The 21,980-nt window shown below is 41.6% G+C and overlaps 1 protein-coding gene across 1 annotated transcript in view; it reads right to left on the reverse strand.

Annotated features, from left to right (window-relative positions):
• The window catches only part of SLC46A3 (solute carrier family 46 member 3), a 61,528-nt gene extending 41,257 nt beyond the window's left edge, over positions 1 to 20,271 (reverse strand). Inside the window, exons 1-2 of the mRNA XM_077484080.1 lie at positions 19,994 to 20,271; positions 7,140 to 7,392 (exon numbers count right to left, since the gene is read on the reverse strand). Coding sequence (XP_077340206.1) covers positions 7,140 to 7,328 — 189 coding nt within the window. The 5' untranslated portion in view covers positions 7,329 to 7,392; positions 19,994 to 20,271. The remainder of the gene's footprint in view (positions 1 to 7,139; positions 7,393 to 19,993) is intronic.
• Between the last annotated feature and the right edge of the window lie 1,709 nt (positions 20,272 to 21,980).

Here is a 21,980-nt window from a genome sequence, read left to right on the forward strand (position 1 = left end):
AAAATTCTTTAATGGGCAAAAAAAAAATTTAGTTTGATTTGCCTGAGTATATTTAAATACGTAAGGACCGCCTCCTGTATATACATGTCAGTACTTTGAGGAGGGATATCTTGGTAATGGCAGAAGCTGCTGTCACAACAGAGAAATCCCTCTTTACAGGAGGCAGATCTGTGTGCAATAACGGTGGTCTCTGCGGTGGCTTTGCCACGAGATCACCGTCACTTACCGGAGCCGTCGGTAGCGGCGGAGGCGATCGGGGCCTTCTTGCTGCTGGGTATGGAGACGAGTGATGCCAAGATGGCCCCCACTCGTCTCTATACCATAGGAGGGCGGAAACAACGTCAAAACGTCACTTCCGCCCATACCTCTTAGCCCTTGTACACACGGTAGGACATTCCGACAACAAAAGCCGTTCGTAACGTGATGATGTAATATCGTTACGATAGGACTACGTTCAGGCTAGTAGCCAATAGCTTTGGTCTAGGAATTTGATCTGAGCATGTGTGGCACTTTGTCCGATCGGAATTCTCTACAAACGATCGGACTTCGTCCGATCGGACCATGTTGTCAGAAAATTTTATAGCCCAGCTCTAAAACTTTGTCGGTCGGATATTCTGCCGGAAATTATCCGACAACACGGTCCGATCGGACATTTTCCGATGGAATGTCCGACCGTGTGTACAAGGGCTTAAAAAGGTAAATTTTTTTCAATGTAATTTTTTCAAATTACTTTTTTTTTTTTTTTTAAAGTCCAAATATGAGATCTGCGGACTTTTTGACTCCAGATCTCATATTTAAGAGGACCTGTCATGCTTTTTTCTATTACAAGGGATGTTTACATTCTTTGTAATAGGAATAAAAGTGATCCATTTTTTTTTACACTGTAAAAATAAATAAAATCAAGTAAAATAAATAAGAAAAAAAAAATTTTTTTTTTTTAAAACACCCCGCCCCGACGAGCTCGCGCACAGAAGCGAACGCATACGTGAGTAGCGCCCGCATATGAAAACGGTAGTCAAACCACACATGTGAGGTATCACTGCGATCGGTAGAGCGAGAACAATAATTCTAGCCATAGACCTCCTCTGTAAAGCATGCAACCTGTAGAATTTTTTAAATGTCGCTTATGGAGATTTTTGAGGGTAAAAAAAGTTTGATGCCATTCCACGAGCGGGCGCAATTTTGAAGCATGACATGTTGTCTATCAATTTACTCTGCGTAACATTATCTTTCACAATATAAAAATAAATTGGGCTAATTTTACTGTCTTATTTTTTTTATTCAAAAATTTTTTTACAAAAAAAAAGTGCGCTTGTAAGACCGCTGCGCAAATACGGTGTGAAAAAAAGTATTGAAATGACCGCCATTTTATTCTCTAGGGTGTTATAACAATAATAACAATATAGCAATCATTTTCTAGCAAAAAAAAACAGTTTTAAATGTGTAAACACCAAGTCTGAAAAAGAGTTGTGAGCACAGGTAATTTAAAAATGGACTTGCTATTTAAAAAAACCTCCTGTATCTTTGATGTAGCCGTGTATGTGTGAAAGTATTAGGACTTGGAATAAAGTGGCCAGCTTTACTTTAAATGACATTGTACATATCCAAGTTTACCCAGCTTCACTTCATTGTCTACAAAGCATGAAAGAGTCGCTTGTGATTAGATTACAGATGGATATGTAAAAACATAATACAGCCACAACCAGAAGCAGGAAACTCCCTACTCAACACCACTTTACAACACCCGAGATACATGTATTTATTTTATTTTTTGCTTCCTCTTACGATCAGCTTTAGTTATCACCGCTGAAGTAATATTTAAAGATGTAGTAGAATTAAACCATTTTTATTATATCTGAAATTGTATGTAAGATAACTGGACAGCTTTTATAGAACACCATCATATTTTGTATTCAAGCTCATGCACACAGTTGTTAAATGAGATCTGAAATGTACACTTTTTTTTTTTTTTACAGACCCGAATGCAGCTTTATTTTATGCAATGGAGCCCACCTCACATAATCTAAAGCTGTGTTCAACTGCATACAAAAACCATTAAAAAAAATAGAATAATCTGTGTCTGCGATCCTGCTTATGGACTGTATTTAAAGCGGTTCTCCACCCTAAAGGGGAAGTTCCGCTCATCTGATCCCTCCCCCCCCTCCGGTGCCACAATCGGCACCTTTCAGGGGGGAGGGGGGTGCAGTTACCTGGATAATCCAGGTATCTGCACCCACTTCCGGGACAGACCGCCGCAGATGCCCCCCCCCCCCCCCCCGTTGTGTTCTGGGAAACACACAGTTCCCAGGACACAGCAGGGACCAGCAGAGATGCGCAGCGCGACTCGCGCATGCGCAGTAGGGAACCGGGCAGTGAAGCCGCAATGCTTCACTTCCCGATTCCCTTACAGAGGATGGCGGCGGGGGCAGCAGAGAGACGAGCGATTGCTTGTCATCTGCCGCCGACATCGCTGGACCCTGGGACAGGCAAGTGTCAATTTATTAAAAGTCAGCAGCTGCAATATTTGTAGCTGCTGGCTTTTAATATTTTTTTTTTTAAGGTGCAGAACCGCTTTAATGGTGTAGGCATGTAATGATTTGGGATAACATTTACATGCATACACCATTTATTGTAATTTAGAAAGGTGGCTGTTTGCATCCTAGAAACCAAGGATGCTGGTGGGCACAAGCTGCCTACATCCTAGCTGCCTGCTGACTCTTTGTTAACGACAACTCCTGCTGCTTAGTCCCCCTGGATGGCTTCTGTTGCCTAGCTTCCTCGGTTGCTAGGGAGCAGGTTAGTTCTGCCACTTATGGTCCTGGTACCTCTGCCAACTAGTATCCTAGAAAAAAAAAAATGAAGAAAGGGTGCCCCAGCCTAGTGCGTGATCTCAAAAAAATTTTGTTAAAGTGGTTGTAAACACTTACAAACCACTTTGACCTACAGGTAAGCCTAGACCTACACGGTTTAGGAGATATTTACAAAAAGACAGGCACCGCTGTCTATGGCGCATGCGCTGTAGACAGCGGCGCGCAGGCGCACTGGGCATGCTGCTGGTAACGTGATGTCATCGCTGCTCCGACGCTGTGAGTGGTCGGAGCAGCAATACCCAGGAGAAGATGGACTCCCCGTGCTACAGGGGACAGCGGCATCATCGCTGGCTCCTGTGTCAGGTAAGTGACACATAATGGGCTACTATGTGATGCATAGTAGTCCATTATGCTTTACTTTTGCAGGGAGACAAAGAGGAAGTAAACCCATCAGGGTTTACTTCCTCTTTATACAAAAACATAAATACATTTGCTAACAGAAGTCCAGACTGTCAAAGCATATCAAAGTATTAAAATTCAAGATTCTGATCTTAAATTATGTCCTCCCAAGCCTAGGAGAAAGCTGATTGGATGAACTGATTTAATACTTTGATATGCTTTACCAGTCTGGACATCTGTGAGTAGATTTATTTATTCTTTTGTTTAATAAATAGTTTTAGAGATGATGTACTAGGCTGATGCGCCCTTTTGTTTTGTTTTTTTAGTTGTCTGTGTGGCATCCCTGGTCCAGAGAAGGCAGCAAGGCATGGTGTGATTATATTTCCTTTCTTATAATGGATGTGTTATAAGCTCTTGAATCAGATAACCACACTCATGTGCAGGAGGTGATAGGTTTCATTTTGTAACCTAATGGTAGATGGCAGAAGCTCCCCGATTTCATTTACACTCAATTACATCTAATACAGTACTATATACACGTAAAAGAACAACTGAGCTTTAATACAGAACTAAAGGGAACTTTACTTAACTCCTTGCTAACAATCTGGGTCCCTTGCCAGCGGCGACATTGTCTTCCTGGGTGCCAGTCTCTGGGCATCTCTTGCGCATGTGCAGGAGTAAATCCTCCTGGCACACAGGGACCATGCTGGCAATGCAAGCGGAGCTGAGCATGCGCAGCTCAGTTTACATGCTACAGAAGACTGTGACCAGGCAGATAGGTGTATTTTAATGGAGAAGTGACATTGCATTTCTCTTCTGCGATAATAGCCTCCCTGCTGCAGTATTTTGTAAAACGCATTCCGTTCCACTTTAAGCTGGCAATAGACTGTTGAAACTGAATTTTTGCTTATTGGGTGGCCCTGTCTGCCCCCTCCCACCCGACATCCGTTGTTTAAAAAGTTCAAAGGAACTGGGCAGAAAATGGTCAGCCAAACAGTGGCTGAATCCAACCAGATGCAGACACTGGTCAGGTATTTTTGTTTTTTCTTTATAAATGCTTTATTTATATTTAACAAAGAATACAGTAGGTTACATAGCCATGTAAGGCAGAGTAATCATACAAGTAGACCGAACCCTCAAACCGAGGGAAGCAGTATACAGTTTGACATAAACAATATAGAGAAATCATCAGAGTTGGTGACAAGACTGTATGGACAAATCAAGAGGCATATTGGTGTTGATGTGGTTTGGGTATTCTGACAGCTGCTATATAATATAACAGCCTCAGTGGGAGATTCATCTATCCATCCATGCTGTATAGCAGATGTAGAGGAATCTATTAGATCCTTTTTATTCAGCCTATGGGCTAAATGAAAAAAGACTGAATAGGTTATGTATGCATACCTCCCAATTTTTCGAGACAGGAACAAGGGACACTCATTAGCAAAAGTATGTAGGCAGAGGACTTGTTCAAGTAGCCACTGAGGGGTGGGGGGATGCCAGCGACTGAGGAGCAATCGCTCGCTGATTGGCCACAGTGGGAGCCAATTAGCGGGTCCATTAAAAAAAAAACTACCTGCAAGCAGCATCTTTGGGGCGGTGAAGGAGCGGTGTATACACCACTCTTGCCCATTGAAATGAATGGGCACCACTGCCGAAGCACCTGCAAAGCGACTCGGCAGCGGCGCTACACGGGTGCATTTAAGCCTTTAGCGCTGCTAAAATGACGGTAAAACACCCCTAAAACTAGCAGCGTTTTTCTGTCAATGTCCGCCTCAGTGTGAAAGCAGCCTAATAATGTCACTGATTCCCAAAAATGTGTCAAAAGTGTCAGCTACAGTAGGTGTCTGATCTGTCTGCCGCAATGTTGCAGTCCCTCAAAAGAAAACGCCATTACAAGTAAAAATGAAATAAATAAAAATGCCATAAATATATCCCCTATTTTGTAGAAGCCATCACTTTTGCCCAAACCAATACAAAAAAATAAAAAAAAAATAAAAAAATAAATAAATCGCTGATCGCCGCCATTACTAATAAAAAAAAAAATATATTAATAATAATGCCATAAAACTATCCCCTATTTTGTAGACGCGATTTTTTTTTTTTACCAAATATATGTAAAAGAATACGCATCAGCCTAAACTGAGGGAAAAAAAAAATATTTTTGGGGATATTTATTATAGCAAAAAGTAAAAAATAATGCGTTTTTCAAAATTGACGCTTTTTTTTGTTTGTAGCGCAAAAAAATAAAAACCACATAGGTGATCAAATACCACCAAAAGAAAGCTCTTTTTGTGGGGGTAAAAAAAAAGGACATCAGTTTTGTTTGGAAGCCATGTCGCACGACCACGCAATTGTCAGTTAAATCGATGCAGTGCAGAATCGCAAAAAAGGCTTTGGTCAGGAGGGGGGGTGGGGGGGGGGGGGGTAAATCCTTCTGGGGGTGAAGTGGTTAACAGACAGTGCATTTGGTTTTATCCCAATATTATAAATAGGGCTGTACACAAAATGTCTGTGTAGCATTTGTGAACAGGGAAGATATGTTCAGTTTTTGTGGCTGAGGAATTCATTTGCAGTATTAATGTATGCTGAATATACTATGACAGTGCTATACCCTGCCACTGTGCACAAAGGAGTATATGTCACACAGCGTTATCACTGATGCAGGTTGAGGGGCTCCAGAATGTCTATTCTGAATGGAGAAATCTTACAGTATCTGTAATGCCCTGATTGGGTTCTGGAGTTCGGAGAATTTGAAGAGCTTTGGGAGAGATGACGCCTCTAATCCTGTGTCCACGTTTTACTGGAGACCAGCATGGGTGTGGAGACAGACACTGGCAGAGTGTCCACCCTGGCCTCAAATAGAGGTGGCCAGATCTGAGCAGACCATCACTTGTGAGGCACCTGAGGTGCATCTTTAGGCAGGGGCCTGTGTAGCCCAGGTGGACATTTCGTGTCAGAAAGCTGACTGAGCCAAAGTGGTGAATCTGTGTGGAGATCGTCTCAGGGACTACAAATTCTGGATAGGCAGGAAGATTTAGGTTTTGATGCTGGAAAGCCTTGCAATAGTAACCATGTTTTATTTTTGAATGTTCCATTTAAATAAAAGTGGACCACAAGCCCTGAAACTTGCTGATCTATAATGAATGGAAAGCACTACACTGAACAACCCCCCCCCCCCCCCCCCACAATACATATAAGATTTTTTTTTTTTCATATGCAATGCTGTTTATGCTAAAAGAGTGATTTTATTTATTGAAATTGAAATAATGGAAGAGTAGGTATTTTTATCAAAATGGTGAAGAATTTCCTTGATTAATTTTCATAGAAAAATGGTGTTATCTGTATCTACCCTCTGCAGAAATCTGAGGCCCATTTACAGGCCAAGATAACGTCTTCACCTCAGGCCATAATCTTGAGGCAGCATTCAAAATGGCTGACAGTGTGCACTTAAATGATAGCAGTATCAAGCACTTTACACTCTCTTATCAGCATGCACCAGTGAAGCTTCCAGTTCAGATAGCCCACAGTAACTTTTATGACTCCGCTGTGTTCTTCACTATGAACAGAGTATATGTGATGTTATCCTACAAAAAAAGTCAGCTTTATTAATGCAATTTACATACATCGGGTGGTTTATGAGAATTGAAGTAATGAAATAACAGGACTGGTGATCATGGCAACAACTGACAGTAAACAATTGTTCAGATTTACATTTACAGCACCAATTTACTTTTCTCCAGGTCTAAAAATGAATAATTTGGCAATATTTTTTTTTTTATATATCTAATAGGCATGGTTCACCTTTACCAAAAAACTGCCAATAAAGCTAAGGAGCACCTGTACATCAAAACAAACTGCGACTTTGACCAAAGTTGAATAATGCTCCTATAATGCTATAAATGCACCGTCATTTTAAAATGCGCTTACCTTTTGATGGATATAGCCGGGGTTACTCTGATTGGTTTCGCAGTGTGATACATTGTCACTGATAAGAGTAGTATTAAATTCATCCTGCCACATCCGGTGATAGATGTACTGCCCTATTATTGGTAAACTGACAAAACTTGCAAAGCAGTAGATGGCCATCACTGGCTCCACCATCTGGAGCTGCTTCATGTTGGCACCTTGGCAGGTCCTCTACTCCATGGACACATCCACGATCTTCTTCACTTCTTTATCCCTGTTAGCAACATAGACAGACTTATTCAAATGTTCAAATAACACTAGAAATACCAAAACTATGGGAAATATTTCATCTCTGGATATCAATGATGAAAGAGACAGGTGTCACCATAACTCAAAAAAAAAATAAAAAAAATAAATAAAAAAAAGGGTACAAACCCTTCCCCAAGCCACTAAATACAAGTGTTTTCATCACTGCTGGTGTTGATTACCACTCACTTCCTGTCCAGTTGACAACATAGCACCAGGACATAAAGTGAGGAGAAATCTCCCCAATGGGGACACAAGAAAGAAAAACATACAAAAAAAAAATCTAAATTCTTTAGACTAAAAACACGGAAGTTTACCTTTAGCCTATTGATACTCTATCTGCATTGCTGCCGATGTTTGTAGTGTGCAACACTGAATGCTACAAGGAATTGCTTCATAAAATACCAGGGTGATACCAGTCTGACTCATTGTGTCATACCGGTATATAATGAGTAGTCACATCAGACTGCATAGTTTATTATTACATGTGACAAAGTGCTCCCAACCCAAAGCAAATTATTGGAGGTAGAGCCAAGGTTAGGCAAACATTTCAGTCAGTTCAGCTGAAATCAATAGATCAATCAGATAATCAGAGATACAAGACTACAGGCAGTCCCCAGGTTATGAACAACATAGGTTCTGTAGGTTTGTTCTTAAGTTGAATTTGTATTTAACCACTTAAAGACCGAGCCTCTTTCTGAGATTTGTTTAAAAAAAGTTTTTTTTTGCTAGAAAATTACTTAGAACCCCCAAACATTATACATTTTTTTTCTAACACCCTAGAGAATAAAATGGTGGTTCGTTGCAATACTTTTTGCACTTTTTTTGGAATAAATACACTTGTTTGAATTAGAAAATAAGACAACAGTAAAGTTAGCACAATTTGTTTTTATATTGTGAAAGATAATGTTACGCCGAGTAAATTGATACCCAACATGTCACGCTTAAAAATTGCGCCCGCTCGTGGAATGGCGACAAACTTTTACCCTTAAAAATCTCCTGGCGACGTTGAAAAAAAATTCTACAGGTTGCATGTTTTAAGTTACAGAGGAGGTCTAGAGCTAGAATTATTGCTCTCGTTCTTCTGATCACGGTGATACCTTACATGTGTGGTTTGAACACCGTTTTCATATGCGGGCGCTAGTCACCTATGCATTCGCTTTTGCAAGCGAGCTCGTCGACACGGGGCACATTTAAAAAAAAAAAAAATCTTATTTACTTCATCTTTTTTGTTACATTTTTACACAGTTTTTTTTTTTTTTATTGTAAATGTAAACATCCCTTGTAATAGAAAAAAGCATGTTAATTCTCTGATCACCGGCGAGGAGATCTCAGAGAATTTGAAGCTTCTCCCAAATAAGGCCCCCGGGCCCTGATGGCCTTCCGTATGAATACTATAAAAAAAAACTTTCCTCACTGCTCCCACATATGCGTTTCCTCACTGCTCCCACATATCCGTTTATTTAATGGATTCATGGGCAAAGATGAAATCCCACGAGACATGCAGACCTCACACCTCACGTTCATACCCAAATCTGATAAAGATCACACACTGTGCGGGAATTACAGACCCATAGCTTTATTAAATTCGGACCTAAAAATTTTAACAAAATTATTATCCCTCCGAGTAAATGAGATCCTCCCCTCCCTGATCCATACGGACCAGGTGGGCTTTGTTGCAGGGCGCCTAGCAGGGGACAACACCAGAAGAGTGATCAACTTAATTGACATCATTAATAGACAAAAAGATGGGGCGCTGTTGCTCAGCTTAGATGCTGAGAAAGCCTTTGATAGGCTTAGCTGACCTTTTATGTTTTCCACCCTCGAATATCTAGGCTTCAGGGGGCTGTTTCTTAGGGCGATTAGGCACTTACGCAACTCCATCTGCCTCCATCAAAACACCCTTTGCGGCATCTACTTCCTTCTCCATCTCAAATGCAACTAGGCAAGGATGTCCGCTCTACCCGTTGCTTTTCACCCTGTGTATCAACCCCTGGCGGCCCAGATCTGACGGGACCCCAACATCAGTGGCGTAATACAAGAAAATACAGGTAAATGGTGCAAAACTAAAATAATAATATAGAACAACACAGTGCTTGGTAAGCATAGATTTATGCACAACAAAGACCTACAGTCCATTCTGTATGGTGATGAAGTAGTCCATGAATTATGCACTATGGCTATAGAGGCATAATATGCTCAATAGCAATATGGGTGAACAGGATAGGGGAGGGGAGGGGAAACACAATCCACAAATCACTGCAGCCGTCTGGTGGAAACAGAAACCTTGTTCCCAAGAACACTAAAACAAAACAAAAATAGGCGCCTCTGGGTGGAAACTGTATAACAGTTTTAATTTAACAAGTAGTTACAGGCATAACTCATATTTAAGTTATAAGTATAAGGCCTGGTAAGTTCCATACAACGGGGGGTCATCAGTGAGGTCAATCCCAGGGATGGATGTGCTGTCCCTGTGTCGCTGCGTTCGTCTCCAGAGCCGCTAGATAGTGTTCAGCCGGCAGCAGTGAATGGGCATCAGAACGAGGCTTGGGAAGCAGGCTGGAATCCAGACGGAGGGTGATGACGTCACTGGAAAACACATCCATCCCAGGGATTGACCTCACTGATGACCCCGTTGTATGGAACCTACCATAACTTATACTTACCACTTAAATGTGAGTTATGCCTGTAACTACTTGTTAAATTAAAACTGTTAGACAGTCTGTACCTAGAAGCGCCTCTTTTTCTTGTTTTGTTTTAGCGTAATGGTTAGAGGTCACAAATTTAAAATCTCATTGTTTTGTGGATGACATTCTCCTGACCCTAACATGCCCACATATCACCCTCTCCAACCTTCATAAACTCCTTATGGAATACGTGTCCCTGTCAGGATGCAAGGTTAACCCAGCTAAATCAGAACCCTCCCACTCAACCTCCCCCCTGTGGAAGTGCACCGCCTATTAGAAAACTTTTCATACATGTGGAAGTCTCACGCCATCAAACATCTGGGGGTATACCTCACTACGAATCTCTATATGATGCAAACTTCAGACCCCTGTTTGCGTCTATACGATCCCTATTGACCAAATGGAGACATTACCCAATGTCTTGGTTTGGACGCATTGCCTCATCAAGATGAACATAATACCTAAACTCTTGTACCACTTTATGACCCTCCAGATGCCCATCTCGTCTGCCCAGTTTAGGAAACTCCAGAATGATCTCCTAAATTTTACGTGGAATTATAAACAGCACCGAATAGCCCGCTCCATAATGTGTGCCTCCTGAAAGGATGTGGGTTTGGCCTTCCCACATCTCCAGCGTTACTATTATGCGGCCCAACTGAGGGCTATAGCTTCCTGGGTTACCCTTCCGGCCTATAATCGCTGGACTCAAATAGACTAAATATGGCTAGCCTCCATCCACCCGAACAATTTATTGTGGAATACTAATGCCGATGTCCCCTCCACCGCCCTACTACATACCATGAACCTCCTACACACTGTTTAGAGACAACTAAATCGCAACACACCCCTACAATCTGAGGCCTCCTTGGTAACAGCTTTTCTTTAAAATCATAAAATGCACAACAGCTTAACCTCCCAGATGATTTCCCCCTGGTTGCAGAGGAATCTCTTTCAATATGGACATCTGGTGAACCCAGTTTCTAGGATTTTGTTGCCCCTCGACAAACTCAGAACTAAACCCGAACTCCCCCGCAGCTCCTTTTATGGTTACCTCCAAATCAGGCACTACGCACTCACCATCACCCCAACCCTCCAATTCTCTACGCCATTCCCATTTGAATGCTTAATCTTATCAGGCCCTACACAGAAAGGGCTGACTTCGGACATATATAAGCTTTTAAATTCCTATGATATGGTCTCTCAGGGGAAACATAGCTATATGCGTAGATGGGAGGAACACCTTGAAGTGGAGCTAACCCTTGAAAAATGGGCCATCATATGGTCTTGGGCGGCCAAGAGTTCTATGTGTACTCTTTACAAAGGGAACACATACAAGGTACTCTTCCACTGGTACCTAACTTTGTCACGCCTGCACGCTATATATCCATCAGCCTCAGATCGCTGCTGGAGGTGTCTCCAGGACCAGGGCACTCTACTTCATATTTACTGGAGCTGCCCATCCCTTCAGCCTTATTGGCATTCGGTCCAGGAACTGCTCCATCGGCTGTTCAAGGTAAATATCACAACCTCCCCTAAGTTTTTTTACTGGTCCTCCCCCCATAAACTTTTCACACTAGCCAAAAAGTTGGCCACACAAATTTTAACAGCAGCCAGATGTCTAGTAGCCCTCTACTGGAAACAACAAAACCCTCCGTCTCTACCCAATCTTTATTCCAGAATTAAAGATATGGAGGTCATGGAGTCCATGACAGCTAGGCTAGCGGACCAGGTGGACCGACATACGGCGACATAGGAACCATGGCATCAAAGAATAGACCCCCCATGATCTCATGAGACTCCCCCCTCCGTTCTATACAATACGATTACTCGAAGCCCAGGAGAGACGCACCCTTCAGATTGGGACTTTCTTATACTTTTTCTTTCCTCACCCCCCCCCCCCCCCCTTTTCTTCTCGCTCATCCTCTTTCTATTATTCTTCCCTTCCTCTTCTTCTCTTTGTTCTCTGGAATAGCGGGCCACGCAAATATAAATCGTGGACCCTACTGTTTGTTAGAGAAGTCTGAACAGTAATTATTTCAGCACTACCTGTTACATAGTGCTGTTCCTTGTTGACCTATGTCTGTGGATCGTGCATTCATTTTGTCATACGTAGACCTCCATGCCCACTCCAGAGCTGTTTATGACTACGATTTCCTCTTATTACTTTATTCTCCTTTGTTTATGTTTTAAGCCACTGTATTGCATATGTTGAAACCTAATGAAAATTGTGAATTATAAAAAAAAAAGCATGACAGGACCTCTTAAATATGAGATCTGGGGTCAAAAAGACCTCAGATCTCATATTTACATTAAAATGCAATAAATAAATACAATTTTGTCATTTAAAATATTTTTTTTTTTTAAATGGCCCTTTTAGAGCTATGGGCGAAAGTGACGTTTTGACGTTGCTTCCGCCCTGCAGTGATATGGAGATGAGTGGGGGCCATCTTCCCCTCAATTGTCTCCATACCCAGCAAGGGGACAGACATTTGTGAGTTTTTACGCGTCGGATTTGCATACAGACAATTGGAATTTTTGATAGAAACTTTTTCCATTGGAAAAATTGAGAACATGCTCTCAATCTTTTGCTGCCAGAAATTCAGCCAGCAAAATTCCGATGGAGCATACACACGGTCGCATTTTCCGATGAAAAGCTCTCATTGGTCTTTTGCTGGCCGAAATTCCGACCGTGTGTATGCGGCATAAGACTGACACTCAAAAGAACAAACTATTCCAACTAGCCTGAATATGCACACATCCGATTATAATGTAAAAAAAAAAAAAAAAAGAAGCATACCGAGCACAGCATGGCTAATTAACTGACTTGCTAGCTAACGATTTAGGTACATTATTATTAGACACTAATCTATATGGAACTCCATTACTTTTAAATATCTTCAATTAAAGTGGTGATAGCATAGGACGCCACGCCAAGCTGGCTCTCCCTCCACACTCCGCTATCACTTTCTGCTGGCATGGGAAATTTTATTATTATTGTATGAAAAGCCAAAACCCTTTCTTCTACTTTTGGAAAGAATAAGTGAGAAAAGGGACACTAAACCCTGGTTTACAAAGTGTTCTATTCAAGTATTTATTCTTAGTTTTAAAAAGTATCCTCTATTGCTCTCAGCCTCTTCCAAATGTCTTTTTTTTTGGTGCTGAGCTTCAACCTCCTGTTAGAGGGTGGATACATTCCTTCTCCATGGTCCCGCTGTATGTAGGAATGTAGCCACCCTCTGACCCAGCCATTCCCAACCAGGGTTCTGTGGAAACCTGGGGTTCCTCCAGAGGTTGCTAGGGGTTTCTTGAGCTGTGGCTGATGAACCACCTATTTGATGTTGATGCCTACAAAGTTCAAGGTTCAGCACCACTTAGCAAAGCCAGCAGCATGACACCAAATATCTTTTTAGCTGTCTTTAAGGGTGGCATTCTAAACACCACTTTAAGGGGGGCATTCTTCCTATTGACCACCAATGTAAGGAGCATTGTTCCTATTGAGCCCTGATGATTTGGTTTTAGTAAGGGTTCCTAGAGACATGAAAATTATTCTTGGGTTTCCTCTAGGGTTAAAAGGTTGAGAAAGCCTGCTCTGACCCCTGACATGGATTAGGTACTATGGGGGGTGTAGTGTGCATACAGCAGTGATCACCACTAACATACATCACTAATTCCAAAAAATGGAAGTGAGAGAGGAAAAGGAGAGGTCAGGGGGTTCATAGAGTATACTAGAAGGAGGCAGAAAACCACAGGAAGAAAAACAATTCCAAGCAGTATTAAACCCAAAAGCAAACCCTTTTTTTATATTGCAGCTTACCAATTCTGCGATTCAGTTCGCATTGTGCGCTATACAAGTATTTCATTCATTCATTCATTCATTCACTCGTTTTATTTTTAGACATTCTTTCTTGTATTTGCATCTGGTGGTCCAGCTAGTAAGTCTGTTGTTGTTCAAAGGAACAAGCTCTCTTCCAGATGTATCAGTTTACAACAAACCATTTACCACTGACAGGAGTGCTTACAAAAAAAAAAAAAAAAAAAAAAAAAATCAGCTTTTAGTTATTCATATTAAATCTTTATCTCCAAAAAAAAAAAAAAAAAAAGAAAAACTGGTTGCTGTAACGGATTACAAAATTGGAGCAGGAGTTTGGCTCAAATTTGATAGTATATTTAAATCTGCTAGTACATTTAACACCTCTCCCGTCAGACTGGGAATTCTGCTGTCTGCTGTGGCCTCCTCATTCAGAGGGTACACACACTAATGCCACATACATGACCGGGGTCAGTCCATCAGACAATCCAATCGTGTGTGGGCTACTAGTTCAACAGCTTTTAAAAAAATAAATAAAAATCAGACGGACCTAGAAATAGAACATGTTCAAATCTATCCGACGGACTCAATTCCGACGGACTCAATTCCGACGGACTAAACTGATTAAGTCGTGGATGTTTATGGATTATTTTGGAGAATAAGGATATTGTTTAGTATCAGTTTAAAAAACCCCATCAGGTTCTATTCTGCTGCTTGTGTGCTTTTCTATTCACACCTATGTTGGCTTTCGAGCATTTGTGCTTTTTTGCGTTTTTTACCACAATTTGCATTTTTTTGGGCAAATTTGTTGTTGGGCAGATTAAAAAAACGCAAATTACTGTAAAATTGCGGTAAAATAGCACTCCGTGCTACTTCAATAAACTGCAAGTTTATTGAAGCGAAAAAAAGCATTGTTTTACATTTTAAAGAGTCCCTGACCCATTCCAAAAACGCAGAGGCACAAAAATGCATTGATGTGAATGTGTTCCATAGGAACCCATGTTAAAAAAAAAATTACGTCCCGCATTTCTGCAAAAAGCATGAAAAACCCGAGCCTTAACCCTCATTCACACTTGAGGTGTGTTTGAAATCGTGTGCGTTCAGAAGCGATTTGAAAGACATCTGTGTGGGTTCCTGCACAGATGTCTATTGAAATGGCCCCCAAAGTCACCAAAAGTAGTGCAGGAAGTATTTTTGGAAATCGGTGCGATGCCGACTTTGCGGCGCCGTACTGATTGGGACAGTGCCGTTCCGGGAAATAGGCTGCGATTTGACATGACAAAAAGCTACGATGTGGACGGGGGTGGGGGGGGGGGGCTCAGGGAAATTTCCCTTCACTATCTTTTCTTAAGGACCCCACAGGAAGTTTAAGGAAATCTCCTGACAGAGAATTGAATTCCCACTTTAGTTGCCACCAGATCATTTCTCTGGACCTCTTGCTCTTGTGCCAACTCTAAAATGTAGGTTCTCTTCTTTGTGTCAGGGTGGATATAAATCAATGATTTAGACCTCATTCACACTAAGCCGCCCCGAGCGTTAGCGGTAAAGCGGCGCCATTTTTAGAACAGATTTACCGTCGTTTTAGCTGCCCTATTCGGCTTCTAGTAGGGTGGTTTTAAAAACCCCGAAAAGGGGTTAAATCCACCTGCAAAACGCTGCTGCAGTGACGCTTTGCCGGTGGTATAGCAGTGCTGCACCATTGTTCTCAATGGGGCTGCTGGGAGGACTTTTTCTGATGTCTTGCCAGCGCACCGATCCAGTGTGAAAGCCCTTGGGCTTTCACACTGGAGTGAATGGAGCCCAATGTGAAAGGGGTCTTAAAAATAGGATTTTTCAAATTTATTTTAAGAAAATGCTTTTGGGGTAGAAATCTATCCAAAGATAGTTTTCTATTTAAACTGGAAAATGCATTTCCTGGAGAAAATTCATGGGAATGCTGAATAGCATCAAAACTGCCCCATCATATTGCCCCCCCATCAAAACTGCCCATCATATTCCTCTATTATAAATCAGTACATGGTGTGTCTATGCTCTCCCCCACTGCCCATCACTGTGTATAAGAAGCTTTGGTAACCATGGAAACAAAACAGACAACAAAAGCCTGGATACCCTAAATTTAATGAAATTTTCTGAAATGATCACGAAACTTAAACAGCTTTTTCACAAAAATTGTAAAAGATATCAAACTGAAAAGATATAGCCAGATAGTTGAATATTTTGTGAACATTTTAAAGTTTGTTTGGTGTCTGTAGGTGAAAGTATGAAGGAGCTGAAACTTTTGGTAGCGAAAGAAGATTTTAAGGATTTTAAGCATGCTCTCATTGATGTCAATGTTAAAAAAAGTGTTAAAAAGCTTAATATTTTAAAAAGTATAAATAGTAGAAAAAAAGTTGAAGAAGTCCCATCATCAGCTGAAAGCACTGAACATTTTAAAAATTGAATGGATTTAATAGCTGAAAGTATGCAGAAGTTACGCAGAGCCCAAAAATTTATGGAATAAAATTAAAAAGATGATTAATAAATAAAAAAACGAACAACAATAATGGGACTGCTGAAGCACTCCCACAAAATATATTAATAATTTAGTTTATTCAGCATGAAATGGAGCTTAGTTATGTAGCATGCGGCTGTATATTCTGCAATATTTAAGTTTTTTGTAAACTCATTCAATGAATCCAAACTCTGCAAGCTGAGATAACATGCACTGCATTGATGCATTCACACAATTTCACAATAACCCTGAGATTATCCATAGTTCAGGAATATTCCTTTATCCCATTGTTTTGCAAATCTATGTACACTAAAAACTGTATGATTGAATCGGTTCTGATATCGCTGTTTTGCTAACCTGACAGCTTTTTATTCTAAATACGAAATCTTCATTTTGTTTGCAAATATTAATGATTCTAACTACCAGCAAGAAGAAGTCTTTACATTTAAAGAGCACCTGTCATTTCAGATCCATCATGGCAGTGCCTGTTAGCGGGCATCCACTCACCTGCTGCCACCACGTTCCTCACCTTGTTGTGTCACTGCCGCATCACCAGCCGTCCCATTAAAGTGAATGAAACTGCCAGTGATTCAACAGCGGGTCAGGAGAGGAGCCCCTGCGGGAAAAGATGACAGTTGCTCTTTAAAAATTATGGATTTAAATCGAGTTGATTTTAATCAAGCCTTTTTACGAGTGATTGCAATCAAATTCACCCTGCTCAACCCATTTTTTTCTGCCCCCCTGGCCACTCATGTGAAGGAACCTTCATTGGCTTAAACACGAACATGTAAAAAAAAAAGTAACAGGACCGTCTTGTTTTAGAGGAAGTGATGAAGCCTGAACAAAAAAAGTCTGCAAACATTCTGTACACAATACTGAAACTCTGACATCATTATACTGATGAGACAATCTTTGTCCATTGGAAGTATAGAAGGCAATTACACTTGTGTTTCTCTGTGAAGAGCGATCCGTGTTTGGTTTGCTCTTCATAAAGCATTTGACAGGTGCTGAGGAGACGTTGTACCACCTGTTTTAACGCCTAAATGCTGGACTACCGTGTGGTTGTAGCGCAGCTCTATTCACTTGAATGGGTTGCGTTCAACATGTAATTCCGGCCGCGGCCATGAAGCAAAGCATTGTGACATGTATACACCCCCCAGCTGCAGTCTTTCCATGTAAGGGAAAGCAGTTGAAGGGCACTAAGGCCTGGTTCACACATATGAAGTTTGCTATTGGTCGTTTCTGCAATGTTTTTTTCTGTGCGTTTTTGCACACGTGTTTTTCGTTTGATTTTGCCGTGATTTGCAGTTTCTATGCTTTTTTTTTTTTTTGGGCAATTTGTTGTTAGGCAGATTAACCACTTAAGGACTAGGACTGTCCCCCTTAATGACCAGGCCATTTTTTGCGATACGGCACTGCATTGCTTTAACTGATAATTGCGCGGTCGTGCGACGCTGTACCCAAACAAAATTTATGTCCTTTTTTCCCCACAAATAGAGATTTCTTTTGGTGGTATTTGATCACTTCTGCGGTTTTTATTTTTTGAGCTTTTAAAAAAAAAAAAAAAAAAGGGAAGAACGACATTTTTGAAAAAAAAAAAATATATATATTTTTTAGTTTTTGCTATAATAAATAACAAAAAAACAAACAAACAAAACAACTTTATCCAGTTTAGGCCAGGGATCTGCAAATAGCGGACCTCCAGCTGCTGCAAAACTACAAGTCCCATCATGCCTCTGCCTCTGGGTGTCATGCTTGTGGCTGTCAGAGTCTTGCTATGCCTCATGGGAATTGTAGTTCTGCAACAGCTGGAGGTCCGCTAATTGCATATCACTGGTTTAGGCCAATACGTATTCTTTTTTTAATTTATTTTTACTAAAAATAATGCAGTATTTTATCAAGGGTATATTGATTGGCTTGTGCAACAGTTATAGCATTTACAAAATAGGTGATATATTTATGGCATTTGTATTACTGGTAATGGCGGTGATCAGTGATTTTTAGCAGGATTGCAACATTGCGGTGGACAGATCCATCACTTTTGACACTTTTTGGGGACCATTGACACAGCCATACACAGTGTGTGTGTGTGTGTGTGTGTGTGTGTGTGTGTGATAGAATATAGCACACACACACACACACACACACCATCGATAACATTATGGCCATCGACAGATAACATAAATACCATTGATTATTCCATTACAATGGCATCTGAAAGTGGGTGGAATATATTAGGCAGCAAGTAAACATGTGGTTCCTGAAGTTGAGGAGTTGAAAGTACAGAAAATGGCCATCAGAGTTTGTTTATGGGACTGCGTAGCTGCAGACCGGTTAGGCCTCTTGCACACTGAAGCTTTAAAAAGCCCAACATTTTTGTTTTTTTAATTTTTTTTAACTGACCTAAATGCAGCCCATTGTTTACAATGTGCCTGTACACACACACCCGACCATCCACATGATGTAAAAGAAAACACAATCCATCACACCAGGCCACCTTCTTCCGTTGCTCATGTGCCTATTGTAGGTTCTTCTGGCTGCGGAAATGAGTCAACATGGGCACCCTGACCAGCCTGCAGCTACACAGCCCCATACACAACAAACTGTGATGCCCTGTGTGCTCTGACATCCGTCTATCAGAACCGGCATTAACTCAGCAGATTTGAACTAGAGTAGTTCTCCTATTGGATGGGACTACACAAGGCAGTCTTTGCTTCCCACGTGCATCAGTGAGCCTTGGCCACCCATCACCCTGTTGTCGGCTCACTGCTTTCCTTCCTTGGACCACTTTTGGTAGGTCCTCCTGATCACTGCAGACCGGGAGCGTCCCACCAGCTGCATTGAAGGTTTGTATTGAAGTTGCTTCAAACCCAGTTGTCTAGAAATTACAATTAGGCCTTTGTCAAAGTCACTCAAATCATTAAATGTGCCCACTTTTTTTTCTGCTTTTCAACTTCAAGGGCAACATGTTCACTTGCTGCCTAATATATCCCATCCACTCTCAGGTGCCATCATAATGAGATCATCGACTTTGCCTGCCAGTGGTCATAATGTTATGGCTGATCGGTGTATGGTGCCAATTTGGGGCAAGCAGACAAAGCTGGAGATGGCATGAGCGCTACACCGACATCCAGCGACACACATCCACAATGGGGACATACACAAAGTCTAGGAGGGTGGACTGTGCTGTATATATGTGGAAACTATTAGGGATCTGAACCCACATCTCCATATCTACTGCACAGTGCAGGATCTACTGTATTCTCTGATATTATACCTTCACTGTCCTGTAATCCTCCTTGTATGACACATACATACACACACACACACACACACACACACACACACACACACACACATCTGTCTATATAGATACACATATCAAGAAGGATTCAGACAGAATCCGGGGCAGCTGTGCACGGCAACCACTCAGCTTCTATCTTTCATTTTCTAAGTGTAACTGAATAAGCTGAAGCTAGAAGCTGATTGGTTTCCATGGCTGCTGCAGGTTGGATAAGCCCCCCCATCCCATGTGTATATATGATAGATCTATAGTGAAGAGTAGCTAGTGATTTGCACTGACCTCAGCCATGAGCAGTGTGCGGCGTCCTGTGTCCCCTCCTGCTGTCACACTTGTCACCCCGGACCCCTCCGCATCTCCCTCCCACTGTCACCCGACACAGCGCTTGTTCTTCTTTGAGGCCCCGCCCACCTTCGGTGCTGAATGGTGAGATGGACAGCCCGCCCCTCTGCTCAGCCTGTGTCCAGCGACCTATGACGGAAGCGCCTGTCAGTAGGCGCAGCCCCGCCCCCTGTAGTGTTTTGTAATGTGTGTTTATATATCATGCCATCGCTGAGAGGATATATAAAGGTGCGGAGAGGAAGCGGTGCGGAAATGATGAGGAGGCGGGGTGTAATGATCAGTCACGTGGAGGAGAGAGGGGGGGGGGCAGGGCATCAGTATGGGCAGTGGGCACTGTGCAGTGTGCACATTGTACAGTTTATGATTAGAAGAGGTGTACTCTGCCACCCCTAGGTTCACACCTATGTGTTTTTTGTTTTTGTTTTTTTAGTGCAGCTTGTAGAAACGCACTACAGTCCATTTAACCAGGTTTCCTATGGTACACGATCACATCTATGCGTTTTGTGGCTGGTGCATTTTTTGTAAAGGGTTGGAGGCTTTTTTTTCTGCGTTTTTTCATGTAATAGACATCAATGGAATAGCACTAGAAACGCAAGTGTTGTGTTTGTGATGTGATTTTTGATGCGTTTCGCAGTTTTTACTGTATATAGCTGGTTGCTAAGCAGGGAGTCAGACAGTGGGCCACCGCATCCTTAACAACCGATGAGTCATCAGCTGGTAGCGCGCTTCCCCGCTGAATCTATGTGGAAAAAAATTGGAAGCAAAAAAAAAACGTCAAAATGTGAAGTGTAAGCGCTAAACTTGTGCTAATATAGTATTTAAAGAAGTTTTAAAGCATAACATATACAAAAGTGAACAATATACGTGCCCAAAACAACAAAAAAAAAATATATATATATATATAAATGACACAAAGAGTGTCAATGTGACTGTGAGTTGTATTATAAACCCATGTATAAAAATAGCATCCTAAAACAACAAAAAAAGTATTTGTTTATAAGCAATCAAGTCCATATATTGGTGATCATAGATATACGGATATCTCAACAGTAGTGGTAACAACAGCAAATCCAAATTTGAAGTAACCATAAAACAATTCCGCCGTCGTGCCAATCCCACCACCTTACGAAGTGCAGGCTTACCGGAAGAAAATGACTCAAATAGACTTATGTCTAGAGAGTCAACAATAGCTTTGCAGTCCCAGCTGCTGAGGCATTGGTATCAACATTCCATGTTTGCGTGAATCACAGGATGCACAATCTTTGCGGTATGAAGGACTGTATATGGCCACCGTGTTTTAGAGAGACAACTCCGGCATCAACTCGGACATGGAGGACGGAAAGATAAGGCCAAGATAGTGTGATATCGTTATTAGGAAAAATTTTTTTTTAATAAAGAATAAAATATCAAACTCACATTTCCATGGATAAAATAGACATGTCACAAAAAAATGGGCAGTGGTAGAGTCTTCCCGACGCGTTTCGACCTATGGGTCATCATCTGAGGTTAAAAAAAAAAAAAACGGCATGCCCCCCCCCATGTCCATACCAGGTCCTTCGGGTCTAGTATGGATTCGGAGGGAACCCCCCACGCCAGAATTAAAAAACAAATTGCCCTCCCTTTCCTGACCTGCCAGGCTGCATGCTCGGATAAGGGTCTGGTATGGATTTTGGGGGGACCCCACACCCATTTAAAAAAATATTTTGGTGTGGTCAGTTCCCTCCAATCCCATACTAGAGCCTAAGGGCCTACTATAACCCGAGGGGGGGGGGGGTGGTGGAACCCCAAGCTGTTTTTTTCACAATTTATTATTTTTTTACATTCAGCTGATGACGCATTGTTAAGAACGCAGTGACTGGCTTCCCGGCCCCCTCCATAGCAACATGCAATATACAGTGTGTTTACAGTGCTTTTAACCACTTACAGA

Source organism: Lithobates pipiens, unplaced genomic scaffold, assembly GCF_037356315.1.
Source record: "Lithobates pipiens isolate NorthernLeopardFrog02 unplaced genomic scaffold, aLitPip1_a1.2 Scaffold_16, whole genome shotgun sequence".
Lineage (NCBI taxonomy): Eukaryota > Metazoa > Chordata > Amphibia > Anura > Ranidae > Lithobates > Lithobates pipiens.